The sequence below is a fragment of the Carassius carassius genome, chromosome 9, assembly GCF_963082965.1.
Source record: "Carassius carassius chromosome 9, fCarCar2.1, whole genome shotgun sequence".
In the NCBI taxonomy this organism is placed as follows: Eukaryota; Metazoa; Chordata; class Actinopteri; order Cypriniformes; family Cyprinidae; genus Carassius; species Carassius carassius.
Window position 1 is genome coordinate 24,176,033 of NC_081763.1, and position 26,049 is coordinate 24,202,081.

The window sequence follows — 26,049 nt, forward strand, 5'->3', positions numbered from 1 at the left end:
ACACCAAGGTGGTATAATGTACACACACACACACACACAAATGCAAAGTTTGGGGTCCAACACTTGTAATTGTGAAGTTGATTAAAATGAACTAGTAATGACTCTGATCTGTGAATGTAAAATGAATGGAAACGAGGCAGTCAGAAGGAGGCGGCAGTGTTAAGAAAATACTTTCTATTTCTGCACAGGAAATGGTATTAATTCACAGTCCTCTCGCAAACCTCCACACGCCAACACAGATGGAATCTTGGGCCATCTTCATGCGCAGCTTGCAGCGGGTTGCGTGGATGTGAATCAAAAACAGACACATGCGTCAGAGCGGTGGGTTTGTTGAGGAGGAGTGATGCTTTCATCACTATCATTACACGTGGACACACACATGGCAGCGGTCACAGGGAAAAATCACCCATCCCATATGACCGGCCTCCTTGATTGCCCTATAAATTGCATAATTATGGCAATGATGAGGGAAATAAACCGGCCGGTCAATTACATCCATGGATGGCTATATATAAAAGGCTGAACTGAGCGACGTTCATTTCTAGTGTAGTAGAGGAGTTCAGTGCTGGATTTATAGGTTGTAATAGTATTCAGTGTGAGGGCCAAAGACCCACAGGCTCATATGTCATGTGTAAATGACCTCCAGTAATTGAATGTAATATTGGGTGACTGGTGATGCCCATATAAAACCGAACAAAAACAATGGAGTGGCTTCCAAAAATGATCTGAGAAAGAGGCAGAGCTCTAAATCCCACTCACGCCGCGAAGACTGCAGGCTGTAAAAGATCCTGATTAATGTAAGGTAGGGAACACGCCAGCGCACTCGCAGATCTTATTCATGAAGTGTTTCACAGCTTTTCTACGGTGATGATTGAACATCCTACTGAGACGTTATCAGATGAGTAAATGGGATATATAATGGAAGACAATTAAAGCATGCATTACTGTTGATTTTCTAAGAGGAAAGCATTTAATTTTGATACATGTTTGAACTATTGTAATCATCTGGGTTTGAAATTAATATTGAGTGATGATCAAGTACACCAGAAGTGGATAAACGCTGCATTGTCATTGTAAAAAACAATGCAAACTAGAAGTTGAGTCAGTCATAACAGAGCTTATTTACATGTAGATGTAGCCAAAGCATTCAACAATAAAAAGTTCACTAGATTTGTGAATTTAATTATTCCAAAAACTGTTTAAACCTCTTTAAACAGTGTGTAAAGAGGTCCATATGGCCTTTTTTAACAACAAGATTCAGTATTAAACAGCACAAAAGACATGCTGGAATACATACTGAGGCTTTCCTCACAGAAGAAGCACGATGGATGGCACAGAGACATGTGCACTATTTGTAAGTACAGAAATGTCTTGGTTCTATTCTAGGGAAAAGCAGTAGGATGACTCAGTCTAGGACTGTGATAGCCAGAAGGAACACATCCACAGCCATTAATGCTTCCGGCTGAATGACTGCATTACTGAAATATATTTCTGGAATAAAGGAACATATTTAGTGGAAAGGTGTTAGCTAAGATCTTATGTGCATATTTTGATGTTGTTCCTGGAAATCAGAGATGTTTTTAGATTTGTTTCGTATGTGTATGTCCACTTGCCATTTATGAATGATTTGAGTATTTTGACATATAACAGGACAATGTTCTATAAAACAGTGAAACTCTGTTTGCTTTACTTTGCTACAGTAAACGACAATGCAACACTGAGTCTGAGTAGAGTTGAAGTGTGAATAAACGTGTTTTTACTATTATTGCATTGTCTGTTTCAGACCTTTTGCTATATACTTTTTATACTTTTTAACCCCAAAAATCCATTTTGTTTTCAGAGAACGTCACCGTAGTATCCATCTGTCATTTTAATAAGTGAAACTGTTAGCCAATCATAGCAGTGGGCATTTACTCGTGAGTCTTGATATTCATGATATTGAGACATGATATTCACATGGATCACTTGCACATGGTCACTAAAAAACTGTGTTAGACTGAAAAAGGCTGGGTGAAAATTCATAATTCTCCTTCTGAGTCTGGAAAGTAAGCATGGTGCATAAATAAAGGCAGAATTTTCAATTTTGGGTGAACTATTCCTTTAAGGACTTATTTAACACAAATGAGAGGAAGACTGAAGATAGGAAGAACAAAGATAAGAATAGAGCCCAGAAGACACACAATTACATGGGTGTGTGAAGCTGATAGTCACATGGTTTATCATCCCCATCCTTAAGCGGTTTTCTCTTCCTTTCCTCTCATCTCTCTTGCTGTAGCTCTTCTCAGCCAACCAACAAAGTGATTCATCATAACAGACGCCAAAGCTGACATATCAAAACTGCTTCTACTACATTAAAGCATATAAGTATCCACATGCATATAAAAATACACTTCTGCTTCCTGCATAGCATCAATTCTTGGGGTCACTCACTGAGTCTCAATATAACCCCTGCATCTCCATGTCTATCTCTAATAAAACAATGAAACCATTTAAAAACATTTAATGGGATTCACACGTTCAGGCCAGTGTAAACAATTCCTTTCCAAGGATTAAGTCACAGGAAGACCAATTTCCAATGGGCCGTATCCTGAGTCTACCTAGATTAGGCTTAACCAGAATGTGAGAGCATCAACTTTCCATCATCATTTTCATCATCTTGCTCTGGCCACCCAAAGAGGAACAATCGGACACACAAAACAAACACAGTCTAAGATAAAAACACCCACACGGTTGTCTCTTCCCCCTGATTTACTGAAGGTCACTTTGAAGAGGAACTGCTGTGTTGAGTAACACTGATAAAGTGAGGAAGTGAAAGCAGGAAATGAACGCCTGCGCGACTGCTCATGCCTCAGAAAACACGCTCCAGTCTGAATTCAGACAGACTCACACAAATCAGCACAGGATGTGAAAGAATTCGGGGGGAAAGAAATATCTGTGAAAATTGAAAGAAAACACTGGATTGGAGTGAAATAAAACATACCTTCTTTGATAAGCATGTTCTGCTCTGACACCTTTGTTATGTACATGTCCGGTGCTGCACAGAAGTCACTGAAACCCTAAAATAAGAAAGAAAACGATGTATATAAAAAAATAGCATATTCTTCACTTTATAGCATGCTATTTTTAAATAAAAAATGGTTTTAAGACCACTACTCAACTCTACAGAAAGTTAATCTAACAAATTGATCAAAAGTGAGAGCAAAGACCTTTATAATGTTACAAATACTAATAAATGCTAATCTGTTGAACTTCCTAATCATTTCAGCTTTCTATTCTAATAAACTTTCTATAAGAAAAAAGTTCCATGTTTTCCACAAATATTATTAAGCAGCGCAACTGTTTTCAATGCTGATAATGATAAGAAATGTTTCTTGAGAAGCATATAAGTATATCAGAATGATTTCTGAAGAATCATGTGACACTGAAGACTGAAGTGATGATGCTGAAAATTCAGCTTTAATAAATCACAAGAAGAAATTACATTTTAAAATATATCAAAATATAATATTTCACAATATTACTGATTTTAATATTTATGATCCAATAAATGCAGTCTTGGTGACTGGTAAGTGACTTCTTTCAAAAACATCTTACCGACCCAAAACCTTTGAAGGTTAGTGTTTATATTTTAAGCCTATTTTAGTGACAGTGTTCAATTAGCATCTTGACAGCTTGCTATGCTTTAACTGGTTGGCAAGTGTTGCATTTTTGGCATGTCAAGCATGTCAAGCTAAAAAATAGTCTAACTTAAAAAAAAAAGCAACTTGAAATCCCTTAATTCTGTTTCATTGAGGTGAAGTGAATTCAATTGACATGTTGTCAACTATTGTGTTCAATACTCAGAAATGTGATCAGGCCTTGGTAAATCCGAAACTAACCTAATCATACAGGGACTTCCATACAACCGATTTGCCAACTAGTAGTAGAAAAGTAGCTCTGTACATTTCTAATATAAAAATGACCTTGATTATGAGTGTTAGATTCTGAGTGTTAGCGTATGTATACAAACAATGGCATGGCATCTCCCCTTTAAAGAAGCTGGATGGTATATAAGCTATTACTGGCTGCTTTAGGTAATTCCACAGATATAATTTGGGCATTCACAGGGAGATCACAAAAGGAAGCCTCATCACTATAATACTGTCCTGCGTCTGTGTGGAGAAGTGTTGCCATGGAGACACTCACCGAGGAGACAGTCAGTTCCAGACCCAGTGAGGCCCAGCTGACTACCAGCGCCAACACACCCAGAAAACACACCCTGAGAGAACACAGATCATCAGCATGTCAACCATCATTATATACAGCGTATACTACTGTTGTCACGGTACCAAAATTTCAGTATTCGGTACCGATACCAGTAAAAATCCACGGTTCTCGGTACCAATTTCGGTACCAAAACAAAACACAAAAATATGCTAATTAAAAAAATAACTTTTTAGCACTAAAAATAAAACCAATGCCATTCTTTATACTTATTTACAATTGTGTTTAAAGTTTTTCTACAAGTTATATAATTATGAAAAACAGTAAACAAGTTTCACCCAAATTTAATATGTCTTTTAATTTATGAAATGTAAACATTTTATTTTTGGTAAATAAAGGGGATTTGCTATTAAAATTAAAACATGGAAGAAATATTGTGATTTATTTCTTTAAATAATAAAGTTTATAAATTTTTTCAACAGTAGTAGCAGTATCAAATACATTTTACTAAATAATAGTAATATTTCTAGCACAATGCCTTTATGTAAAAATTAACTTTTAGGCCTAATGAATGCATATTTGTCATTTTAACTGAACTTAAGACTGGTGGTGATGCTTAAGATATTTTTGGTAATTTAGGGTTTCTGTAAAAAAATACTAAAAGATCATATTAATTATTATTAAAAGATAATACTACTACTAATTCTACTATCATACTAATGTATATACAATGCACTATGAATTGATGAGCTGCTCGGTTCATGAATATTAATCACGTTGTCTGCGTTCGGTAAAGCTGATTTGCTGAAATCAAAACAGGGACGGTACTAGATCAGCGCCAGCCAATGAAATTGCCATTTACGCATTAGCTCCACCCACTACCGGAGAATGTCTTCTGCTTGTTCGAAAATGAATATGAATAATTCTAAATGAACTCCGTTATTTTGACAGGAGAAGACAACAAAGAATAGTTTACATATAGTGTGTCGATTCAGCGTGGTAAGACTGTAAGACTCTCGCTCTCTCTCTCTTTGCATGTGTGAGAAACAGCGCTATCAGTAAAGCGACGGTGAGTCATGCGCCTTCACAAAGAGTTTACAGAGCATCAAATACAGGTGCGCTGTGCATCCACTGAGATGAACTGAAAAGTTCAGATCGCTTGATGGAGAGAGAACTCTGAAGCTCAGATGCTGAAATTAATGCAAGCGTCATGCGCTTCAGTCTATGTAGTAAACAAACCCGCACGTCTCTGCCATTCATTAATTGCGGCTTAACATTTACAGATACTGGTCCATATGGAGATTTGATTTGATTAATTTATGTACCGGGTCTTTTGACAACACTAGCGTATACATAAACACTGTTCAGAAAAAACCCTTCATCACACTAAAATTTTCATAACTTTCATCTACAATATGAATTTAATGGTGGTAAAACTACAGAGGCACCAGTAGGATTCAAAACCATTAAGTAATAAGAACACATATATTGCTATCATCCATTTAGCATGTTGTCATATTTTGAGCCTCATATTTGTGTAAAAAAAAAAAAAACTTAACCAAAACATCTGCTCATCTTCACATCTAGCATCTGATGACCACGTTTGAGCAGATTTATTTTTAATTAGCATATATACAAAAATTTAAAATAATTATTTAATTGTATTTATTTTTTCAAAGTCTGCTAATCTTCAATGTTAAATTATGGCGCTTTTCCATTACCAGTACCAGCTCGACTCGACTCGGCTCGCTTTTCGCTCCGTTTTCCATTGCAGATAGTACCTCCACAATAGTACCTGGTTGTCATAGCGACGCTGCAGGAAACTGCCGTGACGTAATCTTCTACGCGACACACACCCGCTACCCACACACACACAGGACAATGGAGGAAATCGAGTGCATGTTGTTTTTGATCCTCGGGATATATTGGATATATCACGCAGTCTCTGGCCAAACTTTTTAAAAATGGCGGGGTTATTCTGGATACTATTTGGATACTATTGCTGGCGCGTGTAATGATGATGCAGTGAATAGTGACGATTCTCTCTGACCAATCAGCAGTCTGCTGTGTTTTCACGTCACATTATAGTATCGCCTCAGCTCGCTTGGAACCTCGCCGGAGTTGGTACGAAAAAAAGTACCTGGAAGCCGGTACAGGTACAACTTTTACACAGTGGAAAACAAAACTGAGCCGAGCCGAGGCGAGCTGGTACTGTGTAGTGGAAAAGCGCCATTACACTGAAATAGTTCTATAATTTAAAACATAATACAAGATAAAAAGTAATACAATATAATTAAAATATAATTTATATGAATTTATCTATCTATCTATATCTTGTATTAAAGGATGTTTATATATTTACATTTTATTGGAAAACAAGAAATTTGGTGATTTTTTGGTGTACATTTATGAAAATTATGGTTACATCTGTACCTTTAAATAAAGGTAAATCAAGCAGTAGGAGGGTATCATAGTTTTATGAAATGTCTTGAACGATTGAACTATGGCAACCTAAAGATTTCATGCTAAATATCTTAATGTATAGTGAATACGACAAGCTAGAAGAAATCACTAAGCCAGCTTCAGGATATGGATGGCGGGCTTTAATGTGAGCTTTTGTTCCTGGTGAAAATGTGTTATCTCTGCCAATCAGAGAACTTATGACACATGCAAATCACACCAAAACAGCTCTGTAGTGCATCGGTATTGGCATCTCCATTGTTTTTAAATGAATTATGTCATTCGCAGTGCTTCACTGGATTGTGGTTCTTTAAGTGTTAAGTACACAGTCTTGTAACTTTTTGATCTGAAGCAGAAAAGTATTTGAGAATCAGACAACAGTCTATCAGATATATGTCATTTCATATGAGGTACTGTGGCAGAATGATGAAGTAAGCCATTTTCTGTGAATGTGCAAGACTTCTGCTTCATTAGCCACTTGAGGGAAATAACAAGAAGAACGAAGAGCAGTAAACTGTAAAACTGTTTGCACTACAAACCAGTGGGCTCATAATTAAGATGATATATTCAAATAATATGGAAAGACACACCAGTCTGCAATATCAAGCAGCAAAACAAGCTGTATTTTACAGCTAAAAATAGCTGGAAGCTGATTAGACCGGAAGCCAGACACATTAAATTTGCAAATGTCCGCACCCGCTCATACAGGAAAAATAAGGTGGAGAGAGCAGTCTTGAAACGGTGCTAACGTGTCTGTTTTTTTTTTTCGAGCTGTGTTGTTCAGGCACTCTGGAGAGCTTGTCACGCTGTTGTTCTTGTTTTTCTGTGCCATCTCTTATTTAAAACTTCCCAGACGGGGTGAATCAGAGAGAAAGAGACATTATAATTTCTCTGTTGGAGTCAAAACAGAAGAGCATAACTAACACTTCATAAATCAATCTAGTGTAACTGCCTTGACAGAGTCAGAAATCATTCATGCCTCATGGAGTGGCACGGAGCAGATCAAATATCTCTGGTCATTTGCTAGTTTCTCTAAGCTCGGTTTTCCCTGATGTACCACACATGACCCACAGACACATCCATATGACAAATCTCACCCAATCAGAGTTCCTTTGGAGTTACGGACGAGGCCGAAGAGCACCAGCAGACAAATGAGCACATCAAACAGCAGCAGACCCAGGTAGCCCAGCCACCTGAAGACAACAACACATTAACATTAAAAACACCGCAAAATCCACAGACACTGTAACAAACACTGTATAACAATGTACCGCAAACTCAAATATGGTAACACTTTAGAAACATTAAGAAGTCATTAACAATACAAGATGCTGAATAGATCAGTTGTCTCTTGTATATTTAGATAATGAAATCTAAATAAAAGAAAAACAGCTAACTGTCCCCTTTTTCATATAAGAAATTTATATTTTAAGAAACCAAGGATTCAAGTGATGTATTTAATCTCAACACTCACCGCGCTCTCCCAGCTTTTGTAGGTGCAAAGACCTGTTTCTTATATTAAATGTTACTCAAGGTCTGCACTCTAAAATTCTCTTTATTTAAGCAGGAGATAAATTCAAATAACAGACATTTCAGAATCAGATGAAGGCAGCAAGCCCAAACGCCTCTTATTTGTATTTATCTCCTCTTGACTCTCTCTAGTAACTCTTGAGTAATGTTTAATATATGTACGTTTAAAATATAAGTTTAATAATACATCTGTTTAAATGTAAATACTCTGATAAAGTAGCTTTTTTGTCTGAAGCTTATCCATTGAAAACTAGCTAGCACAATTATAGGGGTTATTGTTGTTAGCATAAAGATGTCAAATTTTGTATGAGCAAGCACCATTTAAAAATATCAGAATTTTTTTAATCAAAGCCACAAATATTTGATATTATGGGTTCATCCTGTTTTGGAAAGCCTGAAATTAAACTTATTTGGCTTTTCAAGGCAAACAAACAGACCCCAAAGCAATTTCTTTCAGTGAGAAATGTAAATGGCTGACGAGAGGTGGAAAGAGGCAGCGAGCGAACAGAATACTAATTTCTATTCTCTCTAAGAGCGCACTGTTCACAACTCATGCTCATGAGTGGTTTTTTTCTCATGACACTTGTTTTTTAGATGTTAGAAAGGTCTCACACCTCCAAACAAACAGAAGTACATGAGGGCTGTCGCAACACTAAAACTTCAGTTACCAGAATAAGGAATTAATACATTTTTGTCCACAGAACACTTTTACTAAATATGTTTACTTGAAGTAACCCTTAGATTTGAATTTAATATTTTAATAACACATTTACATGTTCACAGTTCCCTGATGATGGTCAATGGTCACATGACAATAAAAAAAAAAAAAAAAAATCATTATTATTAGGTAAATAAAAATGTCATATATATATATATATTTATTTTATTTTTATTTATTTTTTTTCAAATAAATACATTAATTAGGTTTTCATGAACATACAAACCCCCAACACTTTCATAAACCTATGTTAGGGAAACCCTGACCAATACCTACAAGAGCCTTTTTTACGATTCTCGAAACCAACCATTATTATTTTCCTTTATTAAAAATACATAATTATATAAATACCTGAACTTGGGTAGTGAAATCTGCATTTTCTTTTAAATTTTAGAACTGATCTGGAGTTGAAGTAGAATGTTTGACAGCCTTTCATATTTCCTTTAGTGATATTGCCATTCCTGTGAAAAAAAGTACGCACCTGTACCAGTCATATAGTTCAATCTGAGTTGCCAGATCCTCCAGGGAGATGCTGGGATTTCTCCAAAAGGGAATGTCAGCCATCTGACGAACCAGCTCGCTCCGCTGATCCTGGAGTTTCTGTATGATGGACAGGTAGTCTGTGTGCTTTGCATACTGTTCCTTCAGCATCCGAAGGTTCTCGTCCACAGTCTGGCTTTGAGCTGATGTACTTTCTGTCACCTACAAACACACACATTTGCTTTGTAAGCTCTTATCTCATGAGCTACAGATCACAAATTAATACATCCAAGTATGTCAGTGAGATTATCAAGCTCCGGTGTGTTTTGGAGAGATGAACATAACCCAGTGTGCATCAGCGCCTCACCAGTCTGTGCACTCCGGACACGGTACGGTTGGCATGACGGAGGGAGTAGGTAAGCCGATTCACACCATCACAGGTCTCACCATTGCCATAGAAACCAACAGCAATGCCGGCACTGTAAGGAGACACAGAAATAGAAATGAAGAGGAGTAGAACGGGAATGGAGGCCTTGAGGAAACCCTGAGGAATACTTCAGTAATGTCCCAAAATCCCTGCACACAGCCGGAATAAAACACAGACATGCCTCTAACTCAGACTCCATTATCCTGATAACACAACTGAACACACATGAACGTCTTATTAAATAATAGTGAAGGCTCACAGATCTTTTCATGTCACGGATTTACATCAGTCATTCCAAAACAGAGGTACTTAGGAATGTTTCAGGGGTAACATGTAAAGATTTGAAAGAAGTATTCATCCTGTGATTTTTTTCTGTAATAAAAATACACAAACCTTTGACATTTATTTAATGAACAAAGCACACAAAAAATGTATGACAAAGCCTAAATCAGACTCTTATCATTAATCATCATAATCACAATTATTTCTTAGACAATTAATCGTCAGCCAAATGTAATAATCGTGACAGCCCTAACTAAGCATTACTGCATTACATATAGCTCATAAGTAGAAGGTTGCTGGTTCAAGCCTAATAAAGACAAATAACCCTTTGCTCCATGGGGACTGTCAATGTAATAAGAGCCCTAAATGTTAACAATCTAAATGACTACTCACTTACGTCTTTGTACAGTTGACAACTGACAAAATGCTCTTCTGTGGTCACAAAGAGGCTTTAGTCCATTTAGTCAAAGTGTCTGTGCAAATGTGAGAACCACAAAGAGAAACATATTGGTCGAATGATCAATAGCACTCTGAGAAACTCAACACAACATTGACTCAGACTGTTGGGCTACTACAACAATGCTGGCAGAAGACAGATGAAAACGAATCGATTGCTCTAACAGCTTTGACCAACCACAGAATCAGGTCAAAAACACAAGGCTGCCCCACAAACCCACTGAGGCCATTCATAAAAATGTACTCCCAGCAGCGGACCACCAGCACCATCTGTACCAGAGATGTAAATGACCACCAACACATCTGACTTGAACTTGCCTCAACACCAGGTGGCAGAACAGCACAACCCACCAATGGTGGTTCAATACCACTCATTCCCATTCCCCTCCCTCTCTCGCTCAAGTATGTCAACCAACTCCATTGTAAAGCTACAATCAGCGGCCACCCCTCTTAAGGGGGTTCTGCAGCTAAACAAAGATCTATTCACCGCAGGACAGGCCCCGCAGCTCTCAGCCAGAATACATTTAAGACGCATTCCATGCGCTTGCCAGTTTTATCATTTGCATCGCGAACAGGCCAAAGTCTAAGAATTAAGATTTCACAATAATGCGTGGAAGAGAAGGACCCATTGTCTCTGAAGCACTACACAGGAAGTCACTTGAGTCGAATCGAGTGACAGTCTCTCAAACCAACTCTATATTTTGTAGACAAGCAGTCAGTTGTGTTAAACCGACTGGGTGTGTTGGTTTCATTCTCCATGCGCTCTGCTGTTCAGACGGGGCTGTGTTGCGGCACGAATCCGCAGATCAGGAAGCAGATGTCACCTCGTGTTCCCCCCGAGGCCACGGTCATGTGACACATTAGAAAGGTCTCAGTGGAGTTCCCAGCATTCGTGCTACACTGTAAATCTGGTGGATAATCTGCATAAGCAAAGTTAACTAAAAACACAAAAACACACAGTATAATCTCTCACAGCACAACATGAATGGCTAGAGAGTGATATGAGGGCCATTTCTTTTTTCATATTGTTTGCAAATAAAACAAATTATAATGCTACTTGTGTTTACACTATTACAGAACTATGCAATTGCGTCACTAAGAAATTATTTGTATGCAAGAAGCAAAGGTTCATATTTCCCAAGGAAGTAGAAGTAAATTAATATTTCAGGACTATTATGTTCAAGGTGGCATTCTATAAGGCAGCAGTGAGGTTTATAGGGTCAGATACATAAAACCATACAAGAAATATCTCAGATAATAGAGAAGAGAAGTGATTGTGGGCTCTAAAACAAGATCTGACCCGAGGACATATCAATCAATGTTCCCGCAGCTGGGCCTTTGGTGGTCCGATATCACTGTTGTCCTGTATTAAGGAAAGCTCAGTCCGTCTGACAGTCTCTTTTTTGGGCCACAGTTCTCAAGGGTCTACAAACATACTGCAAACAAATAAATAATAAAAGTAAGCCACATGACTCATCAAAATCTAACCCAAGGCTCCCTAATGCTAAAAAGCAGACTTTAGTTGCATAACATATATTAAGTAATGACCTGTGATTGTTGATCAATGTGAATGGGGTTAAATGCTCCTTAGAGAGTAACACTTCATTCACTGGACAGATCACACTGAGCAATCTCATTACTTATGCTCGTCCTGGTGTGCCCTTCCCCCTAAAGCACAGCGTCCTGAATCAGTGGGGATTTGGTTAAGTGGAGTGTCAAACGGTTAAGACAAGACTAGTCTCGTATAGCCAGTGCAGCGTTCATTGCCCCAGTCTCACCCATGAGGCCGTTTGACCGACATGTCAAACAACCAATCACAGTTCGTTTCATTCATCATCACGTTTCGGGGTGTGGAAATGTCACCACAATAATAGACCGGTGTGTAAAACTCTCGGACGCATTTTAAAGATTATATGGCGCGAACTTTAAATATTTCACATACTTTTGAATATCCAGTGTTTAGTTGATACTGATGAGCGCTGGTTGTCACAGTTGTAAACTCGACGGCTTTCTTCTTCTGTGAGGGGGTTTGGCGCCGCAGCATTTTTGTTTCCAGGCAGAACATTAAAAAGCGCGACACGCACGTCTCGTGGAAATCCTGTAGAATTCAACTAATCCGATGATGACTTTGACACTCCTGAAGTGTTTCCACTTTTGTGTCCCAAATGCATCAGATGTTTAGCCAAAAGTCAGTGGGTGTGACGTCTGAGGCTGAGACTAAGACGAGACTGGTTCGGTCACTGTGCCCGAAGAGTAAGCAGCCAGCTAGTTACCAATTAAAAAAATAAAAAATAAATTATATTACATACATAAAATAGAGAGTTATACAAAAAGGGCAAACATCCAACAAAAAATGTATAATTACAACAACAAAATAAGTTATTTGAAAAACAAAGAAACACGCTACACTTTACATAGAACAAGCGGCAGGTCTATTCATTTGCAAGACTTAACGCACGGAATTTTGGACCCTCTATTGCTATAGTTGTCATTTTCGGATTCAATCCTACATTTAAATATGGATCCTTCTTGATCTTAAGATTTTACAGTGTGTAGATAGCCGCAAATCCTTTAATTGATATCTGTGATTGGTTACAAAACTTTAGCACAACTTCGACACTTTCGGAGTTATTTCACATGCACATAAGTGTTTAAAAATCAGTGCCTATGCACTCATTCTAGTGAGAGAAAAAAAAGTTCTTGTTTTTTTACCTTACAGTTTACAGATTATTGATATTATCACATTCACATGTCAGCAAAGATATTGTGATAATATTAAATGTGCCACCTAGCCCTACTGTCCATTAGCAGAGACAGAATATGTAAGAAATATCTACATTATAACTGAAATATACCTAAATGAACAGAAAAGAATCAGAACTGGAATCAAGAGCATGTGAATAAGAATCGAATCAGGGAATCTGCTATAATTAAATAATTTGTATATTATACAATGATGTACAATTGGACAGATCCATCATATTTATAGTGTAAAAATGCTGGAAGGTTATATATGCCTGTCTCAAGTCCCTCAAAAGCCCAAATGAAATGCACACTAGCTTCTGTGATGCTATCAGAGCCTTTGAAGTGGCCTCAATGTCAAGCCATGAGCTGATAAGCATAAATTCTATAAAGGTTTCAAAGTCTTGCACTGAATTTCCATAATCTTTAGTTATGCAGCACTAGAACTAAATAATGTGTCTGAAGCTGCAGACATCGGAATTCCAAGCGTGAAACTTATGTGCTTGTGCATCTGGAATTTCACACCAACTAGATTCAAAGTGGTTGACTTGACTAGCAAGCTTCCAACTATATCTATTCTGATTAAACAGCGTGCATTTAAAGGGATTTCATCTGGACTAAATAATACATGTGCAAGAGAACATGAAAGAAACACTCCTATGTAGGAGCAAATAACAACACAAAGCCTAAATTTTACTCACAATAAACAGGAAACATTTAGAGTAGGTGTTAACCTACATGACTGATCGAACAGTGAAAGAATCTACAGTTACATGACTAACAGTTACATTCTGCTGTTTATGATCACTCCTCTGCTTCGTCATGAATCATTGATTGAGGACAGGGTATTGCATGTCTCAACCACATTTTGTAAAACATTCTTGTACTTTCTGGTTTCTATTTGACCACTCATGTGTTCCTTCAAATGCGTCCACTGAGATTTCTTGTAAAGCTCTTAAAATAAGTGCCTTCATCAGCAATTCCCAGGAGGTTACACCATACAATTTGCTTCCAAGAAAGACCAAGAATTGCACAACTCTATATTTCGATTTCAATAGAAGCAGAATTAGCAGATATATCTAATACTAAATCCGACGGCATACGTTAAACTTCAGGTTCAGACTGCAGATGGTTTCAATAGGTTGTCTATAGATCCACAGATTCTACGGTAAGACGGTCCACTGAACTGTTCTCATGCATAAGTGAAGAGTAGTCCATGCAGAATAAGCACTTTTTAACATTTTCTGTGCTGACTGGGGTGGAATATCTGCAGTGTTTTGCAGAGGAAACTCAAATATGGTCACACACACAAGAGATGGGTGAGGAGATTCGTATGAATGATGTACAAAAGAATAACGTGGAAATCTGCAGAGATTTCAGTGGAATTCTGCTGCTACAGCTACCATAAAGGCCTGCTGATGTGAACTAAGATAATGTTTGATGTTCCCTGCTTAAAAAGCAAACACGTCTTCTTTAAAAAGCAAACATTGGTGTGGGACTCTCCAAAGTCAAAGTCACCTTTATTTATATAGCGCTTTAAACAAAATACATTGCGTCAAAGCAACTGAACAACATTCATTAGGAAAACAGTGTCAATAATGCAAAAATGATAGTTAAAGGCAGTTCATCATTGGATTCAGTTATGTCATCTCTGTTCAGTTAAATAGTGTCTGTGCATTTATTTGCAATCAAGTCAACGATATCGCTGTAGATGAAGTGTCCCCAACTAAGCAAGCCAGAGGCGACAGCGGCAAGGAACCGAAACTCCATCGGTGACAGAATGGAGAAAAAAACCTTGGGAGAAACCAGGCTCAGTTGGGGGGCCAGTTCTCCTCTGACCAGACGAAACCAGTAGTTCAATTCCAGGCTGCAGCAAAGTCAGATTGTGCAGAAGAATCATCTGTTTCCTGTGGTCTTGTCCTGGTTTCAAAAACAGTTTCAGGCACAAGGTAACGGACAAGGATGTCTATTTGAATGCGTAGTATGGCTTGTAGTATGAATGTGTAGTATGGCTTTAGAAGTGGGTGATGAATAAAAAAAAGCTAGTTTTGAGATGTTTTACTGTGCAAACTATCTAACAGAAAGCACATCATGCTGTGAGCATACAAAAAAAAAAAAAAAAAATCCAGATTAACTCGTAATCAGCTGAGCAAGTTGACCATCACAATAATTTGTTATAATTATCACTTAAGTACAATTTCTTCACATACTTTAAAGAGTTCCACTTAAAAGTGAGAATGAAGCCAGACTAAAGCATTACTGGCTGCAGGCATACATTTTATCAGAATATTAAAATCATGAAATCCTGATTCCTGTTTCTCGCAGGTGTGATGATTATTAATGGTGTTTGTTGAAAACGGATAGGTCCACACATAATGAATCAAAACAAACACGTATGGGATGAAATTAGACTCCAAATGATTGAACCACAAACAAATGTCCTTCAATTTGAATGGGGATTAAATGATTGTGCAGCGATTTGTACACATACAGACATGTTTGCAAATAAAAATGTTCTGTTCTACATTAATATATCATAAATTGCTCATGCAAAAAGGAATCCATGCATATGTGGATCGGGTGACACGCGTGCATTAATTGACGTCTAGTTCAGTTTTTGGATTTTGAGACTTCATTTTTGCAGTTTACAGCATTTAATGTCCCCCACACACATAACTACTGACGAACAAGGCCCAGTGCAATTCATTAACATGTACAGGATTTGAAAAATTTGTGAATGTGCGTCACTACACTGAAACAAATGATTTTCAATCGGTGTCTGCAGAGTTAAGAATTACATTAATGTGCAGCATTTTGTTCAAATAGAGACATTTGTGAATACAAATGTTATAGTTTGTATTAAAAATGATCATAATCTGTGCATGTAGGGATTAAAATGTGCATTTGTGGATCAGGCAACGCGTGTGCATTCATCCAGTCGATTCTTTTTGATTCATTTGAATTTTGAGACTTTCGTTCCGCCCTTTGAGCCTTTCCCAATCCACACACACACAGCTCGCGATCCACGCGCAGCTGAGCCAAAGAGAAACAGCGACCACTAGATGGCACTACAGCCCCGCTCACGTGTGAATTCCATTGTGTACAGTTTTATGAATGTTACATTGTGTTTTTTTTTGTTTCTTTTTGGTTTGGCTATTATCCTCTGCCCGTAGAAATACAATAAAGAAGTTTTATTGAACTTGTTCTAACTTAATTGTCTTAAGACACAGAAAAGCTTATATTAATTTGGCCAAACAAGAACTTCGTTGACAATGGCCTAAAATGTTTTATTTTATTTTTTGCTTCTGTAATTCAACTAAAAATCAATTTATGATATATTAATGCAGAACAGAAAATTAATTTTTGCAAACATGTCTGTGTATGTACAAATCGCTGCACAATCATTTAATCCTTTGTTTGTGGTTAGTAAGATACATGTATAAAATTTATGTAGTACATTGATATTTTTGCGTACATCTATTAATCATTTTGAGTCTAATTTCATCCCATAAACACAAAACAAAAAGATATAATAAATCACAAATAAAAATATACTAAAACCAAGTTAGATTAAATTCAAATAAAAATCCAGGTTGGCCTAAAATGGATACAATTTACTTTCTGAAAACTCATTACGGTCATATTTTTTATTGATTTGCATAATGTTATGTTATGTCATGTTTTTTTTTAAATGTGCACTGATAAATAATCTAAGTAATATTAGGATGCATATTAAGTAACTATTAGAGTCTTCCATGGTGGCTTCAAAGAAGACAAACACTCAAGAGTATTTTGCCTTGTCTTTGAGCTGAAAAAAGGAACATGTACTGACGACTAGATTTACTGCTTGGTATGTAACTCATCTTGCCTGACAGGACAGCTAAGAACATACAAAGAAGAACAGATACTCTCAAAACCGCACAGCAGGCCCTCCCTCACGCAGACACTATCACAGGTGGACTCCCTGAAGAGTGGGCACACGTTAACATGGACAAAACATGAGGAGCGGTCATGAGACTGGTGGTCTTCTTTATGAGTCCTTGATGATGGCTGTAATGCTAGAAGCCACAAGTTAGGATATGCTGGCAAAGACGCTGCCATAGCAACAGGTTTATTTGAGACAGGACAATAGCCGAGCCTCAACTTTCCCACCAAATTCTTTTCATTCACATTGTGCGTCCATTTTGCTTTTGAACACCTACATAACAAAAGCCAGCATTACTTATTCAATCTGTTTGTTTATGAATTCTGCCATTGGTTTGAATCCACTCAGAGAAACATCTTGAACTCTTGAATTTTAATGGCTTATAATGCACTTGAAAGAAAACAGCATTACGGTCGATTCTGAAGACAATGAAGGCAAACTAGAGTGAAGGACAGCAGAAACACTCTTTGTGGTTTCATGCATTACAGCAGCAGCACCAGACAGAAGTCTGTAGTCTGAAGAGACTTTCTCATGGACAAGCCCACTTTGTTCTGCAGCTCAGCACTTGTCATCATCGACTTTATAACACACCAGGAATAGCCAAAGAACCGGTCAATGTTTCACCTAAGCAAATTTAACAAACCAAACAATAGACATCCTTTGATTAATCCAAGCAATCTAAAATGTGTTTATGGAGGGACCTATATGGGGATTCTCAAAGAGTCAAATGTGAATTAAAAAGTCTTTTTTTCCCCTTTTTTTACCAGTTGCTACCATTTTACTGTGAGATCCAAATGAGCTAGACATGATCATGAAAAGTCACCTACAAATCATCAAAATCAAGATACCAAGATGCCAAAACTATAAAAAAAAAGTACAAAGTACAAAAAGAAACTGAAAGTACATTTAAATTTGAACAACTAGAATTCATTGGGATGCACTGATATAAAAAAAAATGTCCAATACCAATAAAATGACAGATAGCTAATATTACAACTCTATACTACTTTGCCTGAATAAATGAAAAATAAAGCACTGAAAACTATTTTAATTGCTACGAGTGAATTTTAAGCACCAACAATATAATTTAAAGACTGTAAAATAAATATTGATTGAGGTTTGCTTTGGGTTAAATTAAATAGTGTCATTAAATTATTAATAGTGTCCTAGGAAAACTAGGACATGAGAAAATTTGAATTAGAGTTTTTGACTGCAAAAATTTCTGAGCTCCCTACAGTTTATCTGTGATTCTGTCATGGCAATGCAACGGTCTGAAGAGAATCCCGCTAAGCAAGTTTGAACAATGAACTGAGTGGCTCATAGATATCTAGCTAACTTCCTACTCAAACTCTGCTGCTATGACTAACCTGGCAAACTCAGGCAATTCCAGTGATTAGTTTCTCATCACATCAAAATCGAAACAACTCACCTTCCAGAAATTAAACCCTGCAGCCCTTTAGACAATATACACCTTCTTTTAAACTCCAACAGACAGAATTAAGTTCTTCCAGCTGGGGATAATTTGATAAAAGCATCTCTCTGGAGACCAGAGTATATGAGCAGTGACTACACGTGTTATCTTCTGCCTGAATGAGATGCTAATATGAGGAAAAACGCATTCAGACTCACCTGCAGATGAGGGTGGCGATGATGACGCACCAGGCGGTGCAGCAGCAGTCTGCGTTTGGCTGCTCATCGCTCTTCTTACGGCGGCAGCACAGCCAGCAGGAGTAGATGAGGAGAAAGAAGAGGTCCAAGGCCAAGCATGCTAGAGCTACACTGCCCAGCAGCAAGATGGACTGCGCAAAGAGATAAGAAGAAAACATGAGCCATTAGCTACATTTACATGCACCCAAATAATCAGTTTATAATTAGATTTATGGCTCAAATGGATTGAAAAGCCTTTATGTAAATTAAGCCTCCAAAAAATCTCATCTTTTGGAAAAAAAAAAGATTTTACAAAATGTTTTGGGGCAACCAAAATTAACACGTTAACTCAGATATATATTAAATTGTTAACAGAAATGTAAAACATTTACACAGCATTCATTCTGATGTTTCATTTTGAGAGTGATTTATTTTATTATATTGACAACACTAACTACCATGTTATAACCAAATATTAGATGCAATCGTTTTATCAACTTAAAATTTTTTTGATCAATCTTTTGATTTTTATAAACAAAATTAGCATTTCTTTTTTATCTGAGTTTACACGTTCAATGTGTTTCCCATACTTTGATTTATTTGTGGCGGTGCGCCACAATATCAAAACTGATCACCACAAATAGATTTTACAGTATGTTTTGACTTCATTGAATAAACATGAGCACTGCAAGTCAAAGTCGAAACTCAGTGCAGGTGTTTCTGAAGGAATCCGACTGTTTTCAAAAAATTATGGATGTCATTTTCATTTCATCTTGCCTGTAATGCCTGGTAAAGCAGTGTTTGTGAGCGCAGCTTGTGATTAGACTGTATAAAAACATGGACGTAGTGTCCATGACGTCACCCATAGGTTTCCGAAGAGCGTTTTTTAAGCCAGAAATGGTGATTACTGCCGTTACCGGGGAAACCACCTCTCTCCCACTGAAACAACGCCTCCTGCTGGCAGAGAATTCAATTGCATATATATGCTGCCTAGGGCTGACAATTTTTTTTCGAATTTCAAATATTCGTTGAATAAAAAAAAAAAAAAATCCACATTCGAATACAAAAAAAAATAAAATAAAAATTGATGCAGCGCTGCTACGTTGTTCATTCAATATATTGCGGAAAACGAGAGCATCAGCATGTTAACGTTTGTTGTTGTTGTTTACATTAAAACTAAAACCTAGCCATTCACAGAATGCATATTTATAACATTTTCAAAAGGGACTTCAGTGCACTCATGTCTCACACAAGAGAGCCTCATGTTTAGAAAGCCAAGTAAAATTTATGTAAAATCAACTTTTTAAAAACATGTCAAGACTTCATGGTGGTTTTTCCCCATCCCACCGCCTCTCATGTTTTTAAATGAAAAATGTACTCTGTGTGATTGAATTTCCGCCCTTTGTATTAAACTATGCATGCATACATGATGCTGTTTTGTTTATAGTTGTTTAAGCAACTTAATTATAATTGGTTTATAAACATTATTTTAAATATTATTCACTTCACAGTCATGTATTCTAATGCTTTGAATAAACATGCATTAGTAATATTTTGCTCGATGCACCCTCTTGTGGCCTCAGGAGAGAAGCCAAAAGCTTTTCTTCACCCTAACTGAAATTATGCATTTTAAATTTGAATATATATAATATACAAGTACACAATTCGAATTTAGTTTCAGTCATTTTGACAGCCCTAAATGCCGCCACAAATAGAGTTTAAAGCCCCTTTCACACTGCACGTCGGACCCGGCATATTGCCGGAACATTGCCGGGTCGCCTTCTGTGTGAAAGCAACCACGTCCCGGGATTGATTACGGCATTGAACCCGGGTCGGGGACCTAGTAACATTGCCGGGTTCAACCCGGGACGAGCGCTATGTGAACAAAAGCCAGATCTAATGCAGTGTCGAAGCGATGACGCGCATTTTCGCTAGACTCTTTTACCGGCTGTTTTGAAGGAAGATCAACGCTCGCGATGAAAAAATATGTGCAAAGTGTAATGAAGCAGAGATCAGTTAGTTCCTCACTTTCCGCGCTGACGCCGAGATCGTTCGCCAGGTTCAGTGAAAGTATAACGTGCCTAACGTTTTCGACTTGTACATTACACATCATGCCCTGACGTGTCGTTACGGGTTGTGTGTGAAAGCATGCACATATCCCGGGTAATCACTGGCAGTGTGAAAGTGCAAAATCTAGCGACCCGGGAACAATTGCCGGAACACTTTACCCGTGTATTTGCCGGAATGGCAGTGTGAAAGGGGCTTAAGGCTGTTGGAAACACTGATATTGCCAAAATTATCCACAAATATTATTGTTTGTTTTTTATTTAAAATCTGAGGTGCATAAGCTCAGATCAATGAGGTCTATGATTACTCAGTCCCAAAAAGAAATACAAAACGTGCCATTTAAAAGAAAAAAAGTAGGCAGGAAGATTGAATGCATGATTTGGTGATAATATAGGATAATGAGAGCTTGACAAGCAATTTTAAAAAGGTAAATTAGGTAAAGTATATTAAGCACAGCACAAGGAAAGAAAACCAAGAACAGAAGGAAATTTAAAATTCTATATTTAATTTTGTAAAAATATATTCTACCTTGAAATTACTTGTCATAATTAAAATAAATGAATAAATAAAACAAAACATGCTGCAACATATAAATGACCTAATTTGCTGTTCATTTTGGTGTCATTTTTTATATATTTTTTTTCGACTCAACATTTTATGAGTCTTTTTAGCTCAATATATGACTAAGACAAATCAAAGGCACCTACTAAAACTTCCGCTTTTATTACAATTGAAAATGGTGTGTGGGTCGCTTTTAAGCGGAGTCTCCCACTGCACCTCACATGACAAGTTACTTGCAGGGGACTTTATTTATAATGAGGTCAGAGCTATTCTCGGTTAAGACACACGCTTCACTCTGACAATCTTATTGTGACAACCACACAAACGGTGACACCCATGATGGGTGTGGTCTGATAATCAGTTGATCTGCATGGCCTCACAGAACCCCTCTTCGCATGTAAGCATTTCAAATCTCCCAAATCGCAGAGTTTCCACACGGTTTTCAACCTGTCCGTCAAACTCACAGTGTGTGATCACAGGAGAGATGGGAAAACCATTGTGCTGTTTCAAAAGGGCCCAACGAGTCAAACTAGAAAAGCAAGCAGATCTTAAAAGCACAGACTGTACTGCTAAAAGGGCATCATCACTCAGTGCATTTACTTTATAACACAAAGCCTGAGTTTGTCTCAAGGTAATTCTTTGGGCTTATTAGGCTCAGATGATTCCAGAGAATTTTCAGGTCAGAGGTTTATCAGACCAGCTGGTAACAAAGTTGTGTTTACATTGTACTAGACTGTATTAACGACACAGTCTAAAAGTCTAAATCTAGAAGTTGTGTTTTGACAATTGGGAGTCTTAAATGGAAAAAAGTTTAAAAGTCTTATTGATGCAGCTGTTAACCTAACAAATTAACAAGAAATCAATCAACATAAATGTATATTAAAAATGGTACATCCATACCAAATATTGATTGAGCAGTAAATCAGCATATTAGAAAGATTTATGAAGAATCATGTGACACTTAAAACTGGATTAATGAATTCAGCTTTACCATCACAAGAATAAATTATTTTAACGTATTCAGATAGAGAACTGTTATTTTAAATTGTAATATTTCACAGTATTTACTGTTTTTGCTGTATTTTGATCAAATAAATGCTGCCTGGTTGGTCATTTATGTCCGTCATTCTAAATGGACTGTTTCCGGTCAGAATATGGTACAATGTAGAGATCGACCGATACGGGTTTTTCTATAGCCAATGCCAATGTTTAGAGGTCAGGGTCAGCCTATGGCCGATATGTGCTGCCGATTTTTAGGGCCGATATCTTGAAGTTTTCCCCTTCATTTGCATGCTAAAATGTCACACTAATAATAAGTGAATACACAACATTTCTAAACTTATCATCATTTATTGACCACTGACTTGAACCATCTCTCTAATCTTAATTTTGTGCACTGCACGGTATTATAATAAAAAAATGTATCCAAAGTTAACCAAACAAATCAATAAACTGACCAAGTATTAAATATATAAAACAGGTTTTATATATATATATATATATATATATATATATATATATATATATATATATATATATATATATACATATACATATACATATATATATATATATATATATATATATATATATATATATATATATATACATATATATATATATATATATATATATATATATATATATATATACAATTTTATAAATAAAAATCAATTAAACTGAAAAATATAAGAAATAAATAATAGTAGTGCTGCAGTTTGCTATAAATGACACAGAACATCTAAAGTGCATTCTAATTTCAAACTTACATCCCAGTCTGTTCATTACTAAAATAAAGTGCAGTCAACCAAACATATAAAAGGTTACACTGGTCAGTTTAAATAGACCGTAGTATACCGGTCCACTCTGCTGTTATGCCAAGGACCTTTTTGCTCTTGTGAAGAGGATGATATTTTCCATCTAGTATACATTAAAAAAATATTATAGTTTAACATTCAGATACATTGCGAATATGGAAACATTTGGATATGTGCAGAATGAGACGTAAGCAATAATCTCCAAATACATCCAAACCCGCGCTAGCTCGTCCTCATATGCACGCACGCATGCACTGTCATGATCTAATGCACTGTAGACGCCAGATTTTTTAAAACAAATAGGCCTATCGGAACGCAAAAATTCAAAATAGACCATTTTGCAGAACAGGATCAAAAAAGTACTGGTCATAATACTTGCATAAAATGTTTGATGTGAATAAAGTAGTACACTGACTGAGCAGAACAGCCACAAGCGCCAGTTACGTTTAATAATAATATTATTAAACTATTATTAAAATTATTAATATTATTAATAATATTACCACTGCAGACGCATTTTGCACCATTAAGGTTATTAATTGATCGTTAATTTAAACGACGATCGATCATGGAAATGATCGAATATTGACATCCTTAAATGCAATTGAGTTGGATGGAAACCTGGCTATTCTCTGTAGCAAACCATGCTTCCGAACAAATGTCATTCACCGGTTTGGGCTGCTCCAGGATATCGGTCTCTCCGAGCACGGTGCTGTCTGTGAGCGGGGCTGAGTAACGTAGTCCTCAATCACACTGCAGTGTTTGTGAGAGCTGCCAACTTCTCCACCCCATTTACAGAGTAAAATTCTCTGACCAACTTTATCTCCCAGGACTGTTGTTGAATCTTCCAAAAGTTTTGGCTTGGGGTCCTTCACATGCGGCAGCAGCACTTTCCAATGCAACAATAACACGGGGCTGCCCGCCGATGTGCCTGACTTTAAATTGGCGCTACTAAACACAAGATATCGGCCAATCCCGATATATTACAAAATGACCAATATCGGCCCGATATATCGGCAGACCGATAATTGGTCGAACTCTAGTTCATTGTGCATCAGATTGATAAAAGTTTGCCTCACCATTTACTAAATTATAAATTATTATGTAAAATTACATCAATGTAAACAATTCACAAGTTAAAATTCTGGTTAGGGTAATATTATCAGGTAATAATTGGGTAATCATGCAGCTCTTATTTACTAGACATAAGCCATGGTGGTAATTAGATTACATTAGTTAACGCAGCCTTCACAGCAGTCAATCTGCCCTCAAAACCAGGGATTGTTCATGATGGTCAACCAGGTGAAGGATCTTTGGCCATTGCAACAAGTTAAAAATATCAAAATCCCTGTGATTTGCACATCCCTACTTTGAAACGGTTTCAAAATGCTCGCATTCAAGACCTCTGCATTGAATTTGGAGAACATGTTCAGTACTTCATTGTAGGGCTGTAGCTATCGAATATTTTAGTAATCGAGTATTCTACCAAAAATTCCATCGATTAACCGAGTAATCGGATAAAATGTGTTTTGCTTAATTAAAGTGCAATATTAATTATGCAAGAGAAAATAAGACTGGGTCTCTTAAAATGAACAACCAAGTTTCCTTTTTTAGAAAAAAATATTTGTATTTTTTAAATGCATAGAATGCAAACATCAAAAATAAACATTTAATTTTTACCCATTGTTTCTCTGTCTGCACTTGTACTGTGAACAATGACAATAACGTTGACAGATGAATTAAGTGCATTTAAGTGCCATTCAATTTTCTGAGATGCCCATTAAACACATAAAACATTAATTGAATAGCCTGGCCAGCCAGACTTACATCAAGATGTTTAGTCTGGAAACTCTCCATAGACGAGGCTTACTCCGAGGGGCGGGATAAACGGCTGTCTCTCAAAATCCCTCTGCACGCAATAGGATAGCGCTACAACCAATCAGAGCAACGAAGAAGGTGACGATGCTCTTTTCTTAAAGAGAAACTTAACTCCAAGTCCTCCAGAGTTGCGGCCAAAGCCGATTCAAAAGATCGTTGTTCGACAGCTGCAGCCGCCATTCTTTGTTTTCAAGTGGCAGCCGTCGCAACTCTCTGTCGTCATATGTTAAGCCCGCCCCGCCTGCTCTATACACGACGTGATTGGCCTGACCCAATCTGGGTTTTTGCTGCTAGAAGGTGTATTGAGAGTTGCTAGACTGTACTCTAGGCTGCGAAATACATTTTGCTGCCGCTAGGGTGCGTCTAGATTTCTAGGCTATTAATTTAATGTAGGGCTGGGCGATATATCGAATATACTCGATATATCGCTGCTTGTAGTCCGTGCGATGTAGAAAATTACTATATCCTGAAACTCGCGGAAATTTTTTTTCCCTTTGTTTTTTCCCCCTCTTGTCCTGTCCAGCATCGAAGCGCAAACATAATAATCACCTTGAAAACCTAAGTTAAGAAGCTTATTTTATTTTTGATGCTTGTTTGTAGATTAACTTTTACATACTTGCGGTCTTTCCCTCTCACAGAGAGACAAAACAACGCACATAGTTACAAACGTCAGTCTGTCGCGCATGCAACATCATACGCCCTCTACAAGCAGAAAGATAGCGGCAGCAGGTGCTAACGGTTACACATGGAGGACGACGAATTAATAAAAAAAAGAAACAGCACAGGATCCATCGTCTGGCGGTGGTTTGGTTTCAAGAAGGAAGATGTTGAACAAACAACGGTGATATGCAAAATC

The 26,049-nt window shown here is 37.1% G+C and overlaps 1 protein-coding gene across 2 annotated transcripts in view; it reads right to left on the reverse strand.

Annotated features, from left to right (window-relative positions):
• LOC132149373 (protein tweety homolog 3-like) overlaps positions 1 to 26,049 on the reverse strand; it is a 62,607-nt gene that overhangs the window by 22,742 nt on the left and 13,816 nt on the right. For both annotated transcript variants that reach the window (XM_059558550.1, XM_059558551.1), the window contains exons 2-7: positions 18,853 to 19,022; positions 9,759 to 9,870; positions 9,393 to 9,613; positions 7,761 to 7,856; positions 4,186 to 4,258; positions 2,981 to 3,056 (exon numbers count right to left, since the gene is read on the reverse strand). In XM_059558550.1, the coding sequence (XP_059414533.1) occupies positions 2,981 to 3,056; positions 4,186 to 4,258; positions 7,761 to 7,856; positions 9,393 to 9,613; positions 9,759 to 9,870; positions 18,853 to 19,022 (748 nt within the window). The remainder of the gene's footprint in view (positions 1 to 2,980; positions 3,057 to 4,185; positions 4,259 to 7,760; positions 7,857 to 9,392; positions 9,614 to 9,758; positions 9,871 to 18,852; positions 19,023 to 26,049) is intronic.